Genomic DNA, 16,438 nt, shown 5'->3' on the forward strand with positions numbered 1-16,438 from the left:
TTTACTTGAGATTGCACACTTGATCTCAAACATATGAAAAGAAAATTCGTAGCCTTTTAATAAGGGCCTAGTAATTAAATAAAGACCTGGGAATGGGTTGTTGTACACTGAAAAGTAAAGATGATGTTTCAAATAGGCTACTTGATTGTTTATACAGGGACATCATTTTATTTTTACTAACATTTTTAATATTAACCTGGCTATGCCTTTAGACAACCGGAAACACAGTTTTCTACCCCCTTCCACGACTGTAGTTCGATGATACTGGCGTAAAACACAAACAAATCACTCTTCTAGGTATAGGAGGGAAGAAAATTAGTTCATCCATTTACATAATCTAGGAAATATCGCGATTTTGAGTTCGATAATTTTCATTAGGTTTTTGTTTAATCAAAATACAGTACGGTATTAAGAATAAGTGTTTTTACTCACGAACTGAGTTATCCATGCGAACGTATTCATTATGCAGTGTATAATATACTGTCTATAGTGCATTAGCGTACAATATAGAGAAAGAAGTTAAATTGAAAAATAATCATAATATGAATATTTAAACACATTTTTTAAAATGGTGGCCGTTCCTTTCGATACAGCCTTCAGTTCTTTTGTGCATATTATCGCACTATAGACTATTGCATCTAATTCCAATTGCCAGTTTCGTCCTTCGTACTAGTAACCCATGTTGAAATAATTCTGTACCTACTCTATAAAAGAGTACCTTACGTACTGTAAATTCAATCTTCACTTCTGCCCGACCCGCACAGATAAAATTACTCAGACATGCTATCTGCTGTCCGTCCAAGTGGTTATGCCGCAGGATCGTAGAAAGGGGGGAAATCACGTGATATTTAATTACTTAACGAGGCCCTTTTATTTAAGTTATTTTAAACAGTTGCATAATATTACGTAAACGTCCCCTAACAGAAATTAATGTTTTCATAAAAGAGCTAAGACAGCCCAGTTTTACAGAGAGGCGAACAGAAGCAGGTGGGGTAAATCGGGATGCGACGTAGGCAAACGGAGAGTACCTGTGCGAAAATATGATTCAATATTGAAAGCTCTTTCATCACTGGAAAACGTGAACATATTTCTGGAACGTACTATGCTCACTAACTCAGTGCTGTTTACTATATGCGGCCTTGGTTCTGTGTGAAGGGCAGTTGGAACTTCATTAGTAGAAGGGGCAGGAGTGAAGTACTTCAAAAACTCAGGTACAATAAAAATTGAAGTAAAAATAAAATGATGTCCCTGTACATACAGTATATAACAGTTGCCAAAGTAGATAAAAGTTCAGTCAGGTTTAAACAACTGTGTCGATTCAAGGCTGCTTGACGTTCGGGACTTCGGAAGTGATCAATCTCGACGTCTCGAAACACAAACAGTCTTTACGTCAACGAAGCGATGTATACAACATTGTCGTGCGGGTTTTCGGCTTTCCGGGCGCTGTTAGTCTTGCTTTCTCGATCGTTGTTCGTCTCTAGTGCGTATGTGTGTTTTCCAAAAGATGATATATGTGAAGAGAGTGGTCCGAAAGCTGATGTGCTAAATGAATAAGCGTGCTGTTATTTGCCCATGCCACTTGGATTGGATCTGTAGTGTTAATAAGTGAAACTTGTTTCCATGCATACGTCTATTATAAGTGGTTCCATGTTTTATCTTCAAGGTAATAAAAATTGTCCTTTAGCCTGCATTCAAAGTTTGTGGGTTAAGAAATAAAATCAATGAACAGAAGTTTAATAAAAAAAATACATATTATATAATATGTCTTCAATTTTTGCTTAGGAAAAATCGTCCGCTCTGACTTTTGGTGTATACAAGCGAGTTCATAACTTTAGCTGACTAAATTAGGTTAGAAGCAATTATTGACTTGAAAATGCCAGCTCGTTAAATCTCGTACGCAACGGACATTATCTAAGACATTCTTAGCATATCTGGCAGCAAAACTTCTAGGTAACTTCATGACCTGGCATGGAATTGTATCCAATGACATTGGCAATACGTGACGTCGTAAAATCTTCGTTCGTGCTTTCACTTCTAGGATGTAATAATGCCGTCAACCACGTCAAAGAAGAGAGGCGTGTTACACAGTCAAACTCAGTGCATAAGCTATTGCTCGAAAAACAAAATATTTTATATTTACGCTTAGAGATATTAAACTTTTCAACGACAGTGCAAATAAGACAATGATATAATGTTCAAAATATGAGAACTCTCTGAAGAAATTGTTTTTAAATAAGCTACCTTACTTACTTACTTGCTTGCTTACTTACTTACTGGCTTTAAGGAACCCGGAGGTTCATTGCCGCCCTCACATAAGCCCGCCATTGGTCCCTATCCTGAGCAAGATTAATCCAGTCTCTATCATCATATCCCATCTCCCTCAAATCCATTTTAATATTATCTTCCCATCTACGTCTCGGCCTCCCCAAAGGTTTTAAATAAGCTACCTCATCCTATAATTCCATGCATTTACTGATTGAAAGAATGTTAACTATATTATGCTTAATAAACTTATACACAAATAATTCCTCAATAAAATAAAATAATATATTATTTTACGTAATTTATTACAAAGGTAATTAATATGTTGGTTCCATTTTAACTGACTGTGGAAAATTATCCTAAATATTTAACTTCAGAGGACTCCTTAATAATATCGGACATTTACAATGTATAAGATATTATCGCCGCAGCCTCATGCTTAACATGTCGGCATCATACAATAACGTGCGGTGAGCTTTTAAAACATAATTTTGCCGACCGATTGTTGCTCTGTAGGTTTCTCTCTAAGCGTCACGTTGTCACGTCTACTTCCTCGATAAGAATAAGCACTAGTTCGTTATATTGTTAAATGGATATTATTATTATTATTATTATTATTATTATTATTATTATTATTATTATTATTGTTGTTGTTTCATATACGAGTACGTTGACATTCGTAACTCTTAATAATAACTCTTTAATAATAATTTTTAATCACATACCTTAATGTTCGTCCTCAGCACAAGACATTGCAACCTCGGTTTTAGTCCACGTGGATTAGACAAGTAGGTGTCATTTAATAATGGAAGCAGCTTATTGGTTGCAACATTGAAATTGAGGCGAGTCATTGGAGCGGCGACACAAGAAATTGAAAACAATAATACAATTAAATTTCAAAGACCTGCCGAATGTTAAGCATGAGACCGCGGCGATAATAACAATCAGAGTTAGGGAGAGTCGGGTAGTATCGGACATCAGATAATATCGGACAGTGAGTTTCTTTCATCTACCACACGATGATAGTACCTGATAGACATGGTTACATTTCTGTGATGCCGCATAGAGAAACGTAACCATGTCATTCAGGTACTACCATATGGTGGTAGATGAAAGAAACGCACTGTCCGATATTACCCGATGTCCGATAATACCCGACTCTCCCCTATGTAATTTAACACAATATAGATTTAGGAGTTTTGTTACATTTTTCAAATAATGAGAATGGAGTAGGCTAATTATGGTTTTATTTTCGTTGACAGAAAGATAATTTATGTCAGACCATTTATTTTATTAATTTAATCCATTATTTGAATTATTATATGTTTCATACCAGGTTTTTCCACCAAAAAGTAAAACTGGTCATCTGCAACTGTGTCGTATGTAGTGATTATAAGTAAGGAATTTACACACGACTTATAAACGAGCTATTCACTGTGTAAGTATAAGACAGTTCAACATCTGTATAAGAGATTTTATTAGTAAGACCGATAAAGAATTAACAGCATATCACTATAAATAAGTAGCCACACTGCACTGTATTATATTGCTACTCAAATATATATATTTTCTCATTCAATGTTAGGGTAGAAGATCATAATAAATAATAAAAGTTAATAACAATTATTTTTAAAAGTTTACAATAACCTTTTATTGTCTTATGTACAATATATTTTTTTTAAACTTCAACAGTTTTCAGCAACTTAATTAAATGCACTCACAAGCTATGATAATGTCTTATCATTACTCTGAAATTGTAAATCATTTAATCGTTTATTTTAGAAAGGGCACAAGTCACATTTTCCCAATTTTACAGGAGACACAAAAATCTATTTAAATTAAAGAAAAAAATTCTTTCTTTCAATTCTTTGTATTACATTTTGGTAAAGATACTAAAATATACTTCACACACGAGTTTCAGATTTTTTAATGGAACGGGGTTCTATGGAATTTTTTTTGTCTTGAAATGTGCCCTTTCTAAACTAAACACAGGAGCAATGAGAGTTCAGAAAGTGAAAATATTACAATTCAATGCTTTAATGAACAATATTTATACAAAATAGTGATAAAGATGAAAATACTCCTCTTATTTACTCTTTTGGCATGAAAAACTTTACTTTGCATTACCCTATGTTGTAGTTAGACAATTTACAAAGGTGCCATAGAAAGACTTTGCTTTTTCACTTACATTTTTGAGAACTTTTTTATGTCTTCAATTAATTTTTTTATTAATAGGGTTTTTTCTTCAAAAACTCGTTCATTCGGTTCTGTACCCTTTCTCAAACAAACGTATTTATCTGACATCCATAGCAACCAATGGAGCCGAGTTAGGAATGTTCCCTTTCTAAACTTAATGTGGCTACCCCAATAGAGTATATTTAGGGTAAATGTTGGTAATATTGTGATACTAATAATATTATGATAGTTCATTTTGAGAATTTTTTTGCAATTTTACAGAGAGAGAAGAAGATCGGTTTTTTTGTGTCAACGTATTAAGGGAATGTTCACGGAGAAGTTTCTGCACAAAACTGGTCCTTCTCTCGCTCAGTAAAATTGTAACAAATTCTCAAAAATTATTATCATAATACGAAGCGCGTCCATAAAGTAACTTTCCCAATCGTCCACAGCTAGCAAACCCTATGTTGCGCGAAGCGACTGCGTGTACATGATAGAGTAATGTCCTGGCATGGCGCATGCGCTAGCGGAACTTCCCGAGTGCTCTCAGTAGCTTCGTTTCATTGGTTGAAGATGGACGGTCCTATTCCACCTCCCACCGCTTGTGAAGTGCGGTCAGTGATAAAGTTCATAAACGGAGTCATTTACATTTTATAGCCTGAATTACAACACGTTTGTCGAGCAGGTTCACTTGATGAGTGTTACGTAAAAGTGTACACATCCCTCACCATAACTCCAAACGCTAACGGATAATATTTAATAGTCTTCTCATCAAATTTTGGAAGCCACTTAAATCGTACCGGTCTTAAACTGCTGTGCCTCACGAGAACAGGGATTGTGTATAACTTTTTCCAACCGCTCCAGTTCCACTTTCTGTACAAGTAACGAGCCAGCGATCGCAGTCCAAATAAAATTCTGACTCGGTGAACAAGTTCCGGCCTCGCTGTCAATATTTCCCAAGTGGGCTTGCACCCCGCGTTGTAGTACCACTTACTGGGGTAATACTGCCGGAACGACTGCAGCCATAGCTTCAAGAAACGAGCTTCTTTATGAGCAATCAAGACCCTCGTGCTTATGCACGCTCCATTTTCCCAGCCAATCGCCATCTCGTACTTCCTGAAGCCCTTCAGACTCTTCACCACATAAATGTCGCTGTCGAGCACGATTCCACCGAAGTCCATCAACGTCTTGATCTTCATGAACTCGGTGGCGTGCAGTAAGAAGTACTGTCTACTTATTTGCTTCCCAAATATGTGCCTAGGGACTTTGATCTTATTTATTTTGTAAGAAAACCCAGGTGTGTTTTTTATTTTCTCCCAGTAAGGACCGGTGAATTCTGTCATATCTGTGTGGAACATAATCATATCTGGCTTATGATTCTTGAAAGCAGATAGTATACAAACAGCTTCTATAAACGAGAAACTTTTCCGTCTAATACGTACATAATGTAAAATGTTAGGTACAATGAGTTCACCATTTGCAGTCCCCGTGACGTTATTAAAGCCTTCGAATATGCTGTTGGTTTTTAGAAAAGCTATCTGTTTCACAGAAGGATGAATATTAAATTTCGTGTGTCTTAGTGGCTGAGGCAAGGTAGATTTTGTGCTACTGAATACGTTTGGAAATCCTATGGGGAAAACAATCATCCATAAGATTAAAATGCTGATCACAAGCGTAGCCACGTACCCCAGAAAATGCGGTAGACGAATGTACGTTCTGAAACAAGAGAAAACGCAGAAAGTAAAGATTTGCTTACTTGGTTTATTCAACTTGGATCCCCGTTTAGAGTTAAGAAAAATTTTAAAATCTACGGTACTAAAAACATTATCACGAATGGCACTGAGAAAACTCCCTGATTTTAATGTTAAAGGTTTTAAAATCTACATTATATTTTTATCCACGACCTTAACAAAAAAACATACGTTTACTCAATACTTTTGCGTTTGTAAAGTAGGCTTTTATTCAACATTACTTTATTCCACTAGTGAAATAAAGACAGTTTAAGCTTTACCTCACAATCCATTAGTATTTTCATAGTACCCGGGCACACATCTACACTTTCCATTCCATTATTACTAAGAAGTTACTAGATGTCACTACCTCTACTTCTTTATTTACGTTTTAATACTCCTCATAAGCTTACGAGTAAAATGTGAAATTATTTTAATCACATTAGTCCCGTGAACTCATCTAAAGAATCCCTGAAACTTCAAAAAGATTAAAATACACGTTTAAAGTGAAAAAAATATATATATATATATATATATATATATATATATATATATATATATATATATATATATACAGGCTTAGTTAAAAGTCCCGCACCATCTAAATAACTTTTGAAGCATACGGTTCAGTGACATGAAACTTGGTATGTGAGGATAACCATATACTAGGAACTCAATACTGGTATTATAGAGGTTTTTCTATTTCCGGTTTAACCGGAAGTAACTCCAACTCTCTTAGTTTAAATGGAACACCCAATATTTTATTTTATATTTGAATAGTACTCATTAAGAGCTTTTCAAAAATTGCCCACTCTTGATACTTAGTCTGTACAAATTCAGTGTCACTGAGTGAAGTAAATAGAAAAGTGTATCGAATATTAAAATAATAAACGCACCACCTAAATAACTTTTGAAGCATACAGTTCAGTGATATAAAACTTGGTATGTGAGGATAACCATATGCTAAGAACTCAATAATGGTATTACCGAGTTTTTTCTTCTTCCGGTTTAACAGGAAGTAACTCCAACTCTCTTATTTTAAATGGAACACCCAATATATATATTTTTTATTTTTGAATAGTGCTCATTAAGAGCTTTTCAAAAAGTACCCACACTCGATACTTCTGTACAAATTCAGTGTTGCTAAGTCAAGAAAACAGAAAAGTGTATCGAATATTAAAATAATAAAATACTCCTTCCTTAACAAAAAAAAAAAACAAACAAACAAAGCTAGCTCATCTTCTAAATTATATGTTCAAATTGGTAGCCCTCAGCTGCTTTACAATGTGTCACTCGATCATAGAAACCATTTAAGGAATGATTTAACCAGGCTTTAGGAATATCTTGCACCACTTCCATTTTTATTTAGCAACACTGACTTTGTACAGAAGTATCAAGTGTTGGTACTTTTTGAAAAGCTCTTAATGGGTTTTATTCAAAAATAAAAAAATATATTGGGTGTTCCATTTAAAATAAGAGAGTTGGAGTTACTTCCGGTTAAACCGGAAGTAGAAAAAACTCGGTAATACCATTACTGAGTTCTTAGTATATGGTTATCCCAACATACCAAGTTTCATGTCACTGAACCACATGCTTCAAAAGTTATTTAGGTGGTGCGGGACTTCCAACTAACCCTGTATATTAAAATTATATAATTAATTATAATTTGTTATTTATCCAACGCCTTAGATACCATTCTTCACTATTCATGGCCTCCTACATCATGACCTACCTAGTACACGTATCGATTCTAAAATCCATGCCATGATATCTGGTTATATAAGGATTTATTTTCAACATATTTTCTTTTATAAAACAAAATTTTTTGTTATGGTCATGGATAAAATTACGTATGGTACTTGTGAGCGTGATCTTCATTGTGCTCGTGTAATTTAAGCACTCGGCTGACGCCTCGTGCTTAAATCTTTCCACTCGCGCATTAAAGACACACTTACATCACAAGTACCATAAATAACTATTTTCCCTCTTCTTATATTCTTCTGAACAGTTTAAAAAGTAGACCTTTGTCATGTTAACAACATGACAGAGTCCTGCTACATGTATGTGACTGATAATGTGCATAAATAACCTAATAGCACTGAACATCAGTCCATAATTATTCACAGCATGCCGTAGGGTTGTCAGATTTACGTTTCTCTCGTATTCTTACGGTTTTTTTTTTACCTAAAAATACGTCTTTCGTAATTTGAGAGTTATTTACGTTTCCCCCCCCCCACCGCAATATAATTGTATTATGTTCAACATGAAGTTTACTAGATCTATACAGAGTGTCCCATTTATCTTGTGCACCCATTATAACTTTTCTATTTGGATAGGTATTGGAATTTTTGTTTTTTGAGCGTTATATTAGAATGAGAGGCTACATGAGTGTGGGAATTCGGTGCATGTAACTACATTATGGTACAAGATACACGTGACGTCATCAATTTTTCAAATAGCACTACATGCTTTAAACATGTTATGTTATGTTTTATTTAACGACGCTCGCAACTACATAGGTTATATCAGCGTCGCCGGATGTGCCGGAATTTTGTCCCGCAGGAGTTCTTTTACATGCCAGTAAATCTACTGACACGAGCCTGTCGCATTTAAGCACACTTAAATGCCATCGAGCTGGCCCAGGATCGAACCCGCAACCTTGGGCATAGAAGGCCAGCGCTATACCAACTCGCCAACCAGGTCGACTACTTTAAACATGTTACATTGATTATACACATTAAGACGAGTTCAAAAATGTATCGCAATGTCACCTTTCTAATCAATAACAACAAAACGAGACAAAAATGTACTCCCAATGTGATAATGTGATGCTTTTAGAGTCACAGAAGATGTTCAAAATGGTGACCATTCACATTAATGCACATTTGAAAACATTCCCCTAAAGACCGTATGACTGCCCGGCATGTTCCTGGCTGAATGGACACACAAGCCTGTCGAATGCGTTGCTGTATGTCGTCTGGTGTTGTCAGAATGTTCTGGTACACACTGTCCTTTGCAGTTTCCCACAGGAAGTAGTCGAGTGGCGACAGGTCCGGAGAACGTGCAGACCACTGTACGTGGATTGTGGCATCGACAGTGTTGTTGTGGTTTGTTTACATGTTAAGACAGCTAAAACACAACTTATGACGTGTACGGACGTCAGTCGTCTTTAGTTCTGTGTAAGTTAATACACAAGATGAATGGGGCACCACAACAAACGGCACATTCTGATGGCATTCATTTTGAATTTTGTTGTTGTTATTGATTGGGAAGGTGACATTGTGATACATTTTTGAACTCGTCTTAATGTGTGTAATCAATATAACATGACTAAAGTATGTAGTACTATTTGAGCAATTGATGACGTCACGTGTATCTTGTACCATAATGCAGATACATGCACCAAATCTCTACACTCATGTTAACCCCTCGTTCTAACATAACTCTCAAAAACAAAAATTCCAATACTAATCCAAACAAAAAAGTTATAATAAGTGCACAAGATAAATAGCACACCCTGTATGCAGAGATTTATTTTTATAATTGTATTGAGTTCAAGCGATCAGATGTAAGAAATACAGTAAGTGTTTTGTAGTCTTGACAAAGGCTGAACTATGAGTATATTTCTCAACATCGATCCTTACAAATCTTTTTATTCTTAAGGAAGCGTAAATCTCTCGTTAAATAAACCATAATTATTTTTTGCACGCTAGGGCAGTGTCTTGTCCGCGGGTAAGAGACGCTTGTCCGAGGATGCAGTGTTCTGATGACCGCTGCTGTAGCGATATGAAGTAAAGAGCCCTATCAGAAATAATGTTGAATAATTTTGGTCAAAGATCTTAGAAAATGAAGATATTTTCAAATAAGGCGTACTTCACTGTTTTAATCTGTATTTTCATGCCACTTATAATAAAGAAAAACGCGCTAATGTTTTAAAACAAACCAGCTGCGTCAGCTAGAGGTAATACATTATGTTTCTATGTGATTCATAGTCATACATTACCTATGTATAGTATTATGTCATGTATATGTCTTACCTCCGATGATCTTTTTGTTTGTAGAAAACACCATGAAATATAATCACCATTGCCTTTTCCTGAACTTCACTATTAACACGACAAATAAACACCAGCGAAAAATCAAAACGAATGGCACATTACACCTTTCTTATGAGAGAGCTTGGTAACTTAGCACCACTGCCATCTTTTGATGGACTTAATAACAGTTTACCATCTTCTGTGGACCTAGCGCTGTTGATATCTAATGCTTCTTGGCACTCTGCACAGTTATACCACAATAGTCACGAAGCTTGAGTTTATGAGGGTTCTAGGAACAATAGACTGTGCAGGTACTATTTCGTATTGTCTGTAATGAGGCGATAGTAGCGATCCTAGTGGTTAGCAACTATCTATGGATGCATATTTACTACGTATTGAGCTTCGTGACTGTATATACTAGACTGTAGTAACACTGAAATATCACACTTTTTTTTTAATTTTGGCACTTAGCACCTTTCTACTTTTAAGTATTCTATGGTACTATTGACTGAGCATCTTGGGAATTAAGTCAATGGCTTTTCAAAATATTTAATTGTGTAGTATATTTCCCACCCAATTCAACAACCGAAATTTACAATAATTTTTTTGAAATCGCTTATAAAAATTATAAATTTTTTCTGACAGTAAAATTTAGATTTTGGGAGACTTTAACATACCTGAAATTATTAATGATACGTATGATCTGTCGAACAAGAGAGTTAATGAAATTTATTGATTTATTCAATTTAAAATCTCATAATAAAATATTTTATAAACAATAGAACTCTTGATCTCATAATAAGCAATACAGAATATTTAGAGGTTCAAGAAGAAATTCCGTCTTCAGTACAGATAGATATTAACCACCTTGCATTGCCTGTGTTGATTTATTTTATTATATAACAATATATGCACCTAAACTTAATACAAAATTTCGAAATTTATTTCATGTACCAAGGGCAAATACTGAATCCCACAAAAATTCCCCAGTTTTTCCAAATGTTACAACAAATTACATCCTCATCCGAATGTTGATATTTTCAATATGAATTTCTCTAGATACAGAATTATTTATTTATTTATTTATTTATTTATTTATTTATTTATTTATTATTTTGCTAATAATTATGACATAACATATATTATATATACAGAAAAACTTTAGCTCGCCCCTGAAAGAGTAGAACTCGTGGTGCTCAGGGGCGGATTCCTGAATTGAAATTAATAAGTATACAATACAATTTGTCTTATGTCTACTGTGCAATTATAGTACATAAATTTAAATTTACAATTTTTCAATTTGTACAAAATCCATACATAACTTTTTAAATTTAATACTAGAACTATTAGAATTGACAAGATTAGGATATTTAAATCTGAATTTGTTATTTATTCTTGGGCCTAAATTACTACTATGATTAAATACTGTAACAGTGTTGCATTTTGGTTCAAACAATCTTAAAGAATTCATACCTTTTGTTTCATAACTATGAGAATACAATTCAAAATTATTTCGATTTTTATGTATGAATTTTATTAATACAATATAATAAATTTGTCTTACGTTAAGTACATTAAAGTTTAGAAACAAATTTTGAGATGGAAAATCAATAGTTTATGAAGACATATTTTAATTATTTTCTTCTGTAATAAATAAAGTGGATTAAAATTGGATTTAAATGAGCTACCTCACCCTATAATTCCATACATAATTACCGATTGAAATAAAGATAAATATATTGTTCGTAATAAACTTATTGACAAGTAATTCCTCAATAAAACAAAATAATGTACTATTTTACGTAATTTATTACAAAGGTAATTAATGTGTTGATTCCATTTTAAATGATTATCGAAAATTATGCCTAAATACTTAACTTCAGAGGACTCTTTAATAATCGGACATTTACACTGTATAAGACAACAATCAGAATTATTTAATTTAGATGTATAGATTTATTATATTTTACAGAACATTTTTGTTAGTTAATTTGAAGCTACTTTCACACCTCATTTCAATTTCTCTCTTTTTTTCTTTCTCTTTTTTCTATTTTGTTTCAGTTTTTAATAAGTGTATGTTTCCTTCTCCTTGTTTATGTTTTATAAATTAGTTTGTCAGTCTTGAACATTGTAATTGGGCCTTGCCTGTTATGTTCATTAATAAATAAATAAATAGAAAAAAACACGCCATGAATTGTTTCATATAAAATAATTTTATCTCGAAAATGAAGAAAAATTGTATTAAACTTTCTGCTTAAAATATCTCAAATTAATGATATTACTTGCTGTTCACCCTACATTTGGAATGCTATTTTAAAGCTTTCTCTATACACAGGCAAGCCACTTCTCTTTATAATTTCCTATTTTTGAACTTATATTAATTACTTTCATTTCTCTTATAATTTCGTTATTATCTATACTAATAATAAATCTGTAGCCGAAATTTTTCTGGTAATTTTCGATTTTCCAAAAATAATTGGTCCTAACATATATAATTAACCATCCTGAAACCGAAAATCCCTTTTTAGAAATTTTTGTTTGTATGTGTGTCTGGATGTTTGTTACCTTTTCACGCGATAATGGCTGAACCGATTTATATGAAAATTGAAATATAAATTAAGTTCGTTGTAACTTAGATTTTAGCCTATATGGCATTCAAAACACTTTATTTAAAAGGAGGGTTATAAGGGGGCCTGAATTAAATAAATCGAAATATCTCGCTTATTATTGATTTTCATGAAAAATATTACATAACAAACGTTTCTTTAAAATTAATTTCCGATAAGTTTTATTCTATACAAAATTTTGATAGGACTGATATTTAATGAGATAAATGAGTTTTAAAATTACAATAACAACGTCATCTAAGGCGCTGTACTGAAATAAAAACAAATGACTTCGTCTATAAGGGGCCTTGGACAACAACAATCGAAAGCTATTAAACATAGCCTAAGAGAATATTTCTGTGTTTGTATGAAGACATAATATCGGAAGCTAATTAATTGTTTAATTATTATTTCACCACTGGAAAGTGTAGTTTCTCTAGATGAACATAATTCTACAATGTTATTATAGTAACTTCTGAAACATGTAGCAAGTAATATAAAGTATACACATTAAAACTAAATGATATGTCAATCTTCATTAAACTATGGTTGCATGTAATACAATTAAGAAACATGTGAAAGGAATTGTCATTGAACCAAATGAGTGCTCTCTGGACCAAAATGACCGCATTTTAATTATTTAAATATAATTTAAATTAAGTAACATATTAAACGATTTATCCTTCTATCAAACACGAATGTTCCCTGGATCAAAACGTCCTATTTTAATTATGTAATTACTTTATATTTATTTCTAACAGGTGCAGCGGAGCGCACCGGGTACGGCTAGTATTAATATGTATTTCTGTAACCTGCAATCTCTCATGAAGGGTATTTCTACCTCTCTATGCCTTGTTACTTAAAAACGATGAAGTTTAAATCGTAATTACAAACCCACAAAGTTATTAACAAATTACAGGTAAATTAATAAATAATTATACATGCTAAAGACACGTAAGTAACTTACCGAAACATATCTAAGCCGACACACAGTTCGAGGCCGTTGATGCATATGTTCGTTCTTAAGTAGCGTTTCGGGAGCTATTTAGTGCTCTAGAAGTCGCTTTGCCTTCTGACTGCATGATAACGAACTGGTCATACCTAAAGACTTCACGTACACATTCTCGACCTTTACTTGGTTATCTTCGCCTCGTCTGACTTCGAGACTAAAATGTACAACACATACTTCAACGGCAATGATTTATAAACGGGGTGACATGAATTTAACTGAACTGGAATCCGGTGCGACTTAGTGGGTAAAGCGTCAGCACACAGAGCTGAAAACCCAGGTTCGAGTCCCGGTGGCGGAGAGAATTTTTGGTGTTCTGTGAATGCGCTGCGTTCCTACATTTCATTTAGTGTTCTGCCCAAGGGCAAGTCTTTCACTTCAAATCCAGCTTCCTCCAGTCTTTCCTATTTTCTGTCTTCCTCTTTGTTTCCTTATATGATCCAATGTCGTCTATCATCTGATATTTTCTACACCGAACTCTTCTCCCGTTCACCATTCCTTCCAATGCATCCTTCAGTAGACAGTTTCTTCTCAGTGGCCGAACCAATTCCTTTTCCTCTTCGTGATCAGTTTCAGCATCATTCTTTCTTCACTCACTCTTTCCAACACAGCTTAGGGTACGTACATGTTGGAGCAACGATAAACGATAAAAGAAATGAGCTAGCGACGCTTTGGTATTATCAAAGAATCAAGTGTTCATATCGGAGCGACGAGGACGCGGGAAGAGAACATTTTGATTTATCAGTAGAAGATATTCTATGCATCCACTTAATGAAATAAGATACATAGGAAATATCAGCTGCTAAGTTCAAAGTTAATATAACTTAAATACGTACAAAATTAAACCCCTTTCTCATCCCAAAGATATTATAAATTCGTTGTGTTGTGATTGGTTCTTGTGATCTCATAACATATGACGAATAAATACACAACTGATCAATTTGTCAATATCTACAATAATTAATTTAATACGCCGAAATAATAATAAATCGATTAATATTCGGATATATTGATAACTACCGGTAATTATACAGATTAATATTATCTTAATCAGAGATCATATAAACGACAAGAGCGAAGAAAATGGAACTTTTCATTTTCGTCGCTTTTATCGCGTATCTTCGCTTTTATCGCGTATCTTCGCTTTTATCGTTACTCCAATATGCACACCTCAATGACAATGCATGCTTCAATTCTCTCTGATATAGCATCGCTGCTTCTTTTATCGTTTATCGTCGCTCCAACGTGTACTTACCCTTAGTTTCTTATTCTGTCTGTCCACTTCACACGTTCCTTTCTTCTCCATACCCACATTTCAAATGCTTCTATTCGCTTCTCTTCACTTCGACTTTCTGGCAGCAGCTCATGTTACTGCTTATAGTACATCCCAAGTATTTGAAGCCGTCCACTTGCTCTACTGCCTCGTTTAGAATTCGAAAGTTTATCTTCTGTATTTTTCTTCTTATGATCATACTCTTCGTTTTATTTGCATTTGAGGCGTGTAGTTGCAAAATCAGATACATCACTTTTTTTTTCGAAATGAGTTAATGTTATAATTCATAACTAGCTGTACCCGTGCGCTCCGCTGCACTTATTAGAAATAAATATGAAGTAATTACATAATTAAAATAGGACATTTGATCCAGGGAACAACTTTTACAACAGCGTAAAATAATCTGCTTCGCTCATTACCCAATTTTTTTTTTTTGCATTGCATTTATTGCATATATATGTTATGTATTTTAACACGATTCAATTGAGCATAGTTAAAATTTGAATTATTAAAATAATGCTAAGCTAACGTACTATTACTGCATGCTAAATCAATGCACTCTCGTTCGTTAATTCTCTGAGATAAAAATCAATGTATATATAAAAATTATTTTAGGAAATACATGAAACGAATGTACAGAATAGCCTATCAAGTTTTCTGTGCATAAGAAGCTATTTTAATATTACCTTCGTCGATTCACTCAGACATTACTGTAATAACATTATAGCATTATGTCCATCTAGAGAAACTACACTTTCCAATGGTGAAATAATAATTAATTATACAAATCGGTTAATTTAGCTTCCGATATTACTTCATACAAACACAGAAACATTCTCTGTAGGCTATGTTTAATAGCTTTCGATTGTTGATGTCCAATGCCCCTGTTTCGATTGTTGTTGTCCAAGGCCCCTTATAGACGAAGTCATTTATTCTTAATTCATTGCACCGTCTTAGATGGCGTTATTTTAATTTTAAAACTAATTTATCTCATTAAATATCAGTCCTATCAAAATTTTGTAAAGAATAAAACTTATCGGAAATCATTTTTAAAGAAACTTTTGTTATGTAACATTTTTCACAAAAATCAATAATAAGCGAGATATTTCGATTTATTTAATTAAGGCCCCCTTATAACCCCCCTTTTAAATAAAGTATTTTGAATGCCATATAGCCTAAAATCTAAGTTACAGCGAACTTAGTACATATTCCAATTTTCATATAAATCGGTTCAGCCATTATCGCGTGAAAAGGTAACAAACATACAGACATACAAACAAAAATTTCAAAAATGCGATTTTCAGTTTCAGGGTGGTTAATTATATATGTTAGGACCAATTATTTTT

The 16,438-nt window shown here is 33.6% G+C and overlaps 2 protein-coding genes across 5 annotated transcripts in view; one reads left to right on the forward strand and one right to left on the reverse strand.

Annotated features, from left to right (window-relative positions):
* The window catches only part of LOC138713718 (ATP-binding cassette subfamily G member 4), a 405,479-nt gene that overhangs the window by 285,376 nt on the left and 103,665 nt on the right, over positions 1 to 16,438 (forward strand). The window lies entirely within an intron of this gene.
* Positions 5,070 to 13,955, reverse strand: LOC138713720 (uncharacterized). Its single transcript, XM_069846031.1, has 2 exons — positions 13,778 to 13,955; positions 5,070 to 6,153 (listed from the first exon to the last, which is right to left on the reverse strand). The coding sequence occupies exons 1-2, from the start codon at positions 13,783 to 13,785 to the stop codon at positions 5,139 to 5,141; spliced, it is 1,023 nt and encodes a 340-aa protein (XP_069702132.1). The 5' UTR covers positions 13,786 to 13,955; the 3' UTR covers positions 5,070 to 5,138.

This window comes from Periplaneta americana, chromosome 14, assembly GCF_040183065.1.
Source record: "Periplaneta americana isolate PAMFEO1 chromosome 14, P.americana_PAMFEO1_priV1, whole genome shotgun sequence".
NCBI lineage: Eukaryota > Metazoa > Arthropoda > Insecta > Blattodea > Blattidae > Periplaneta > Periplaneta americana.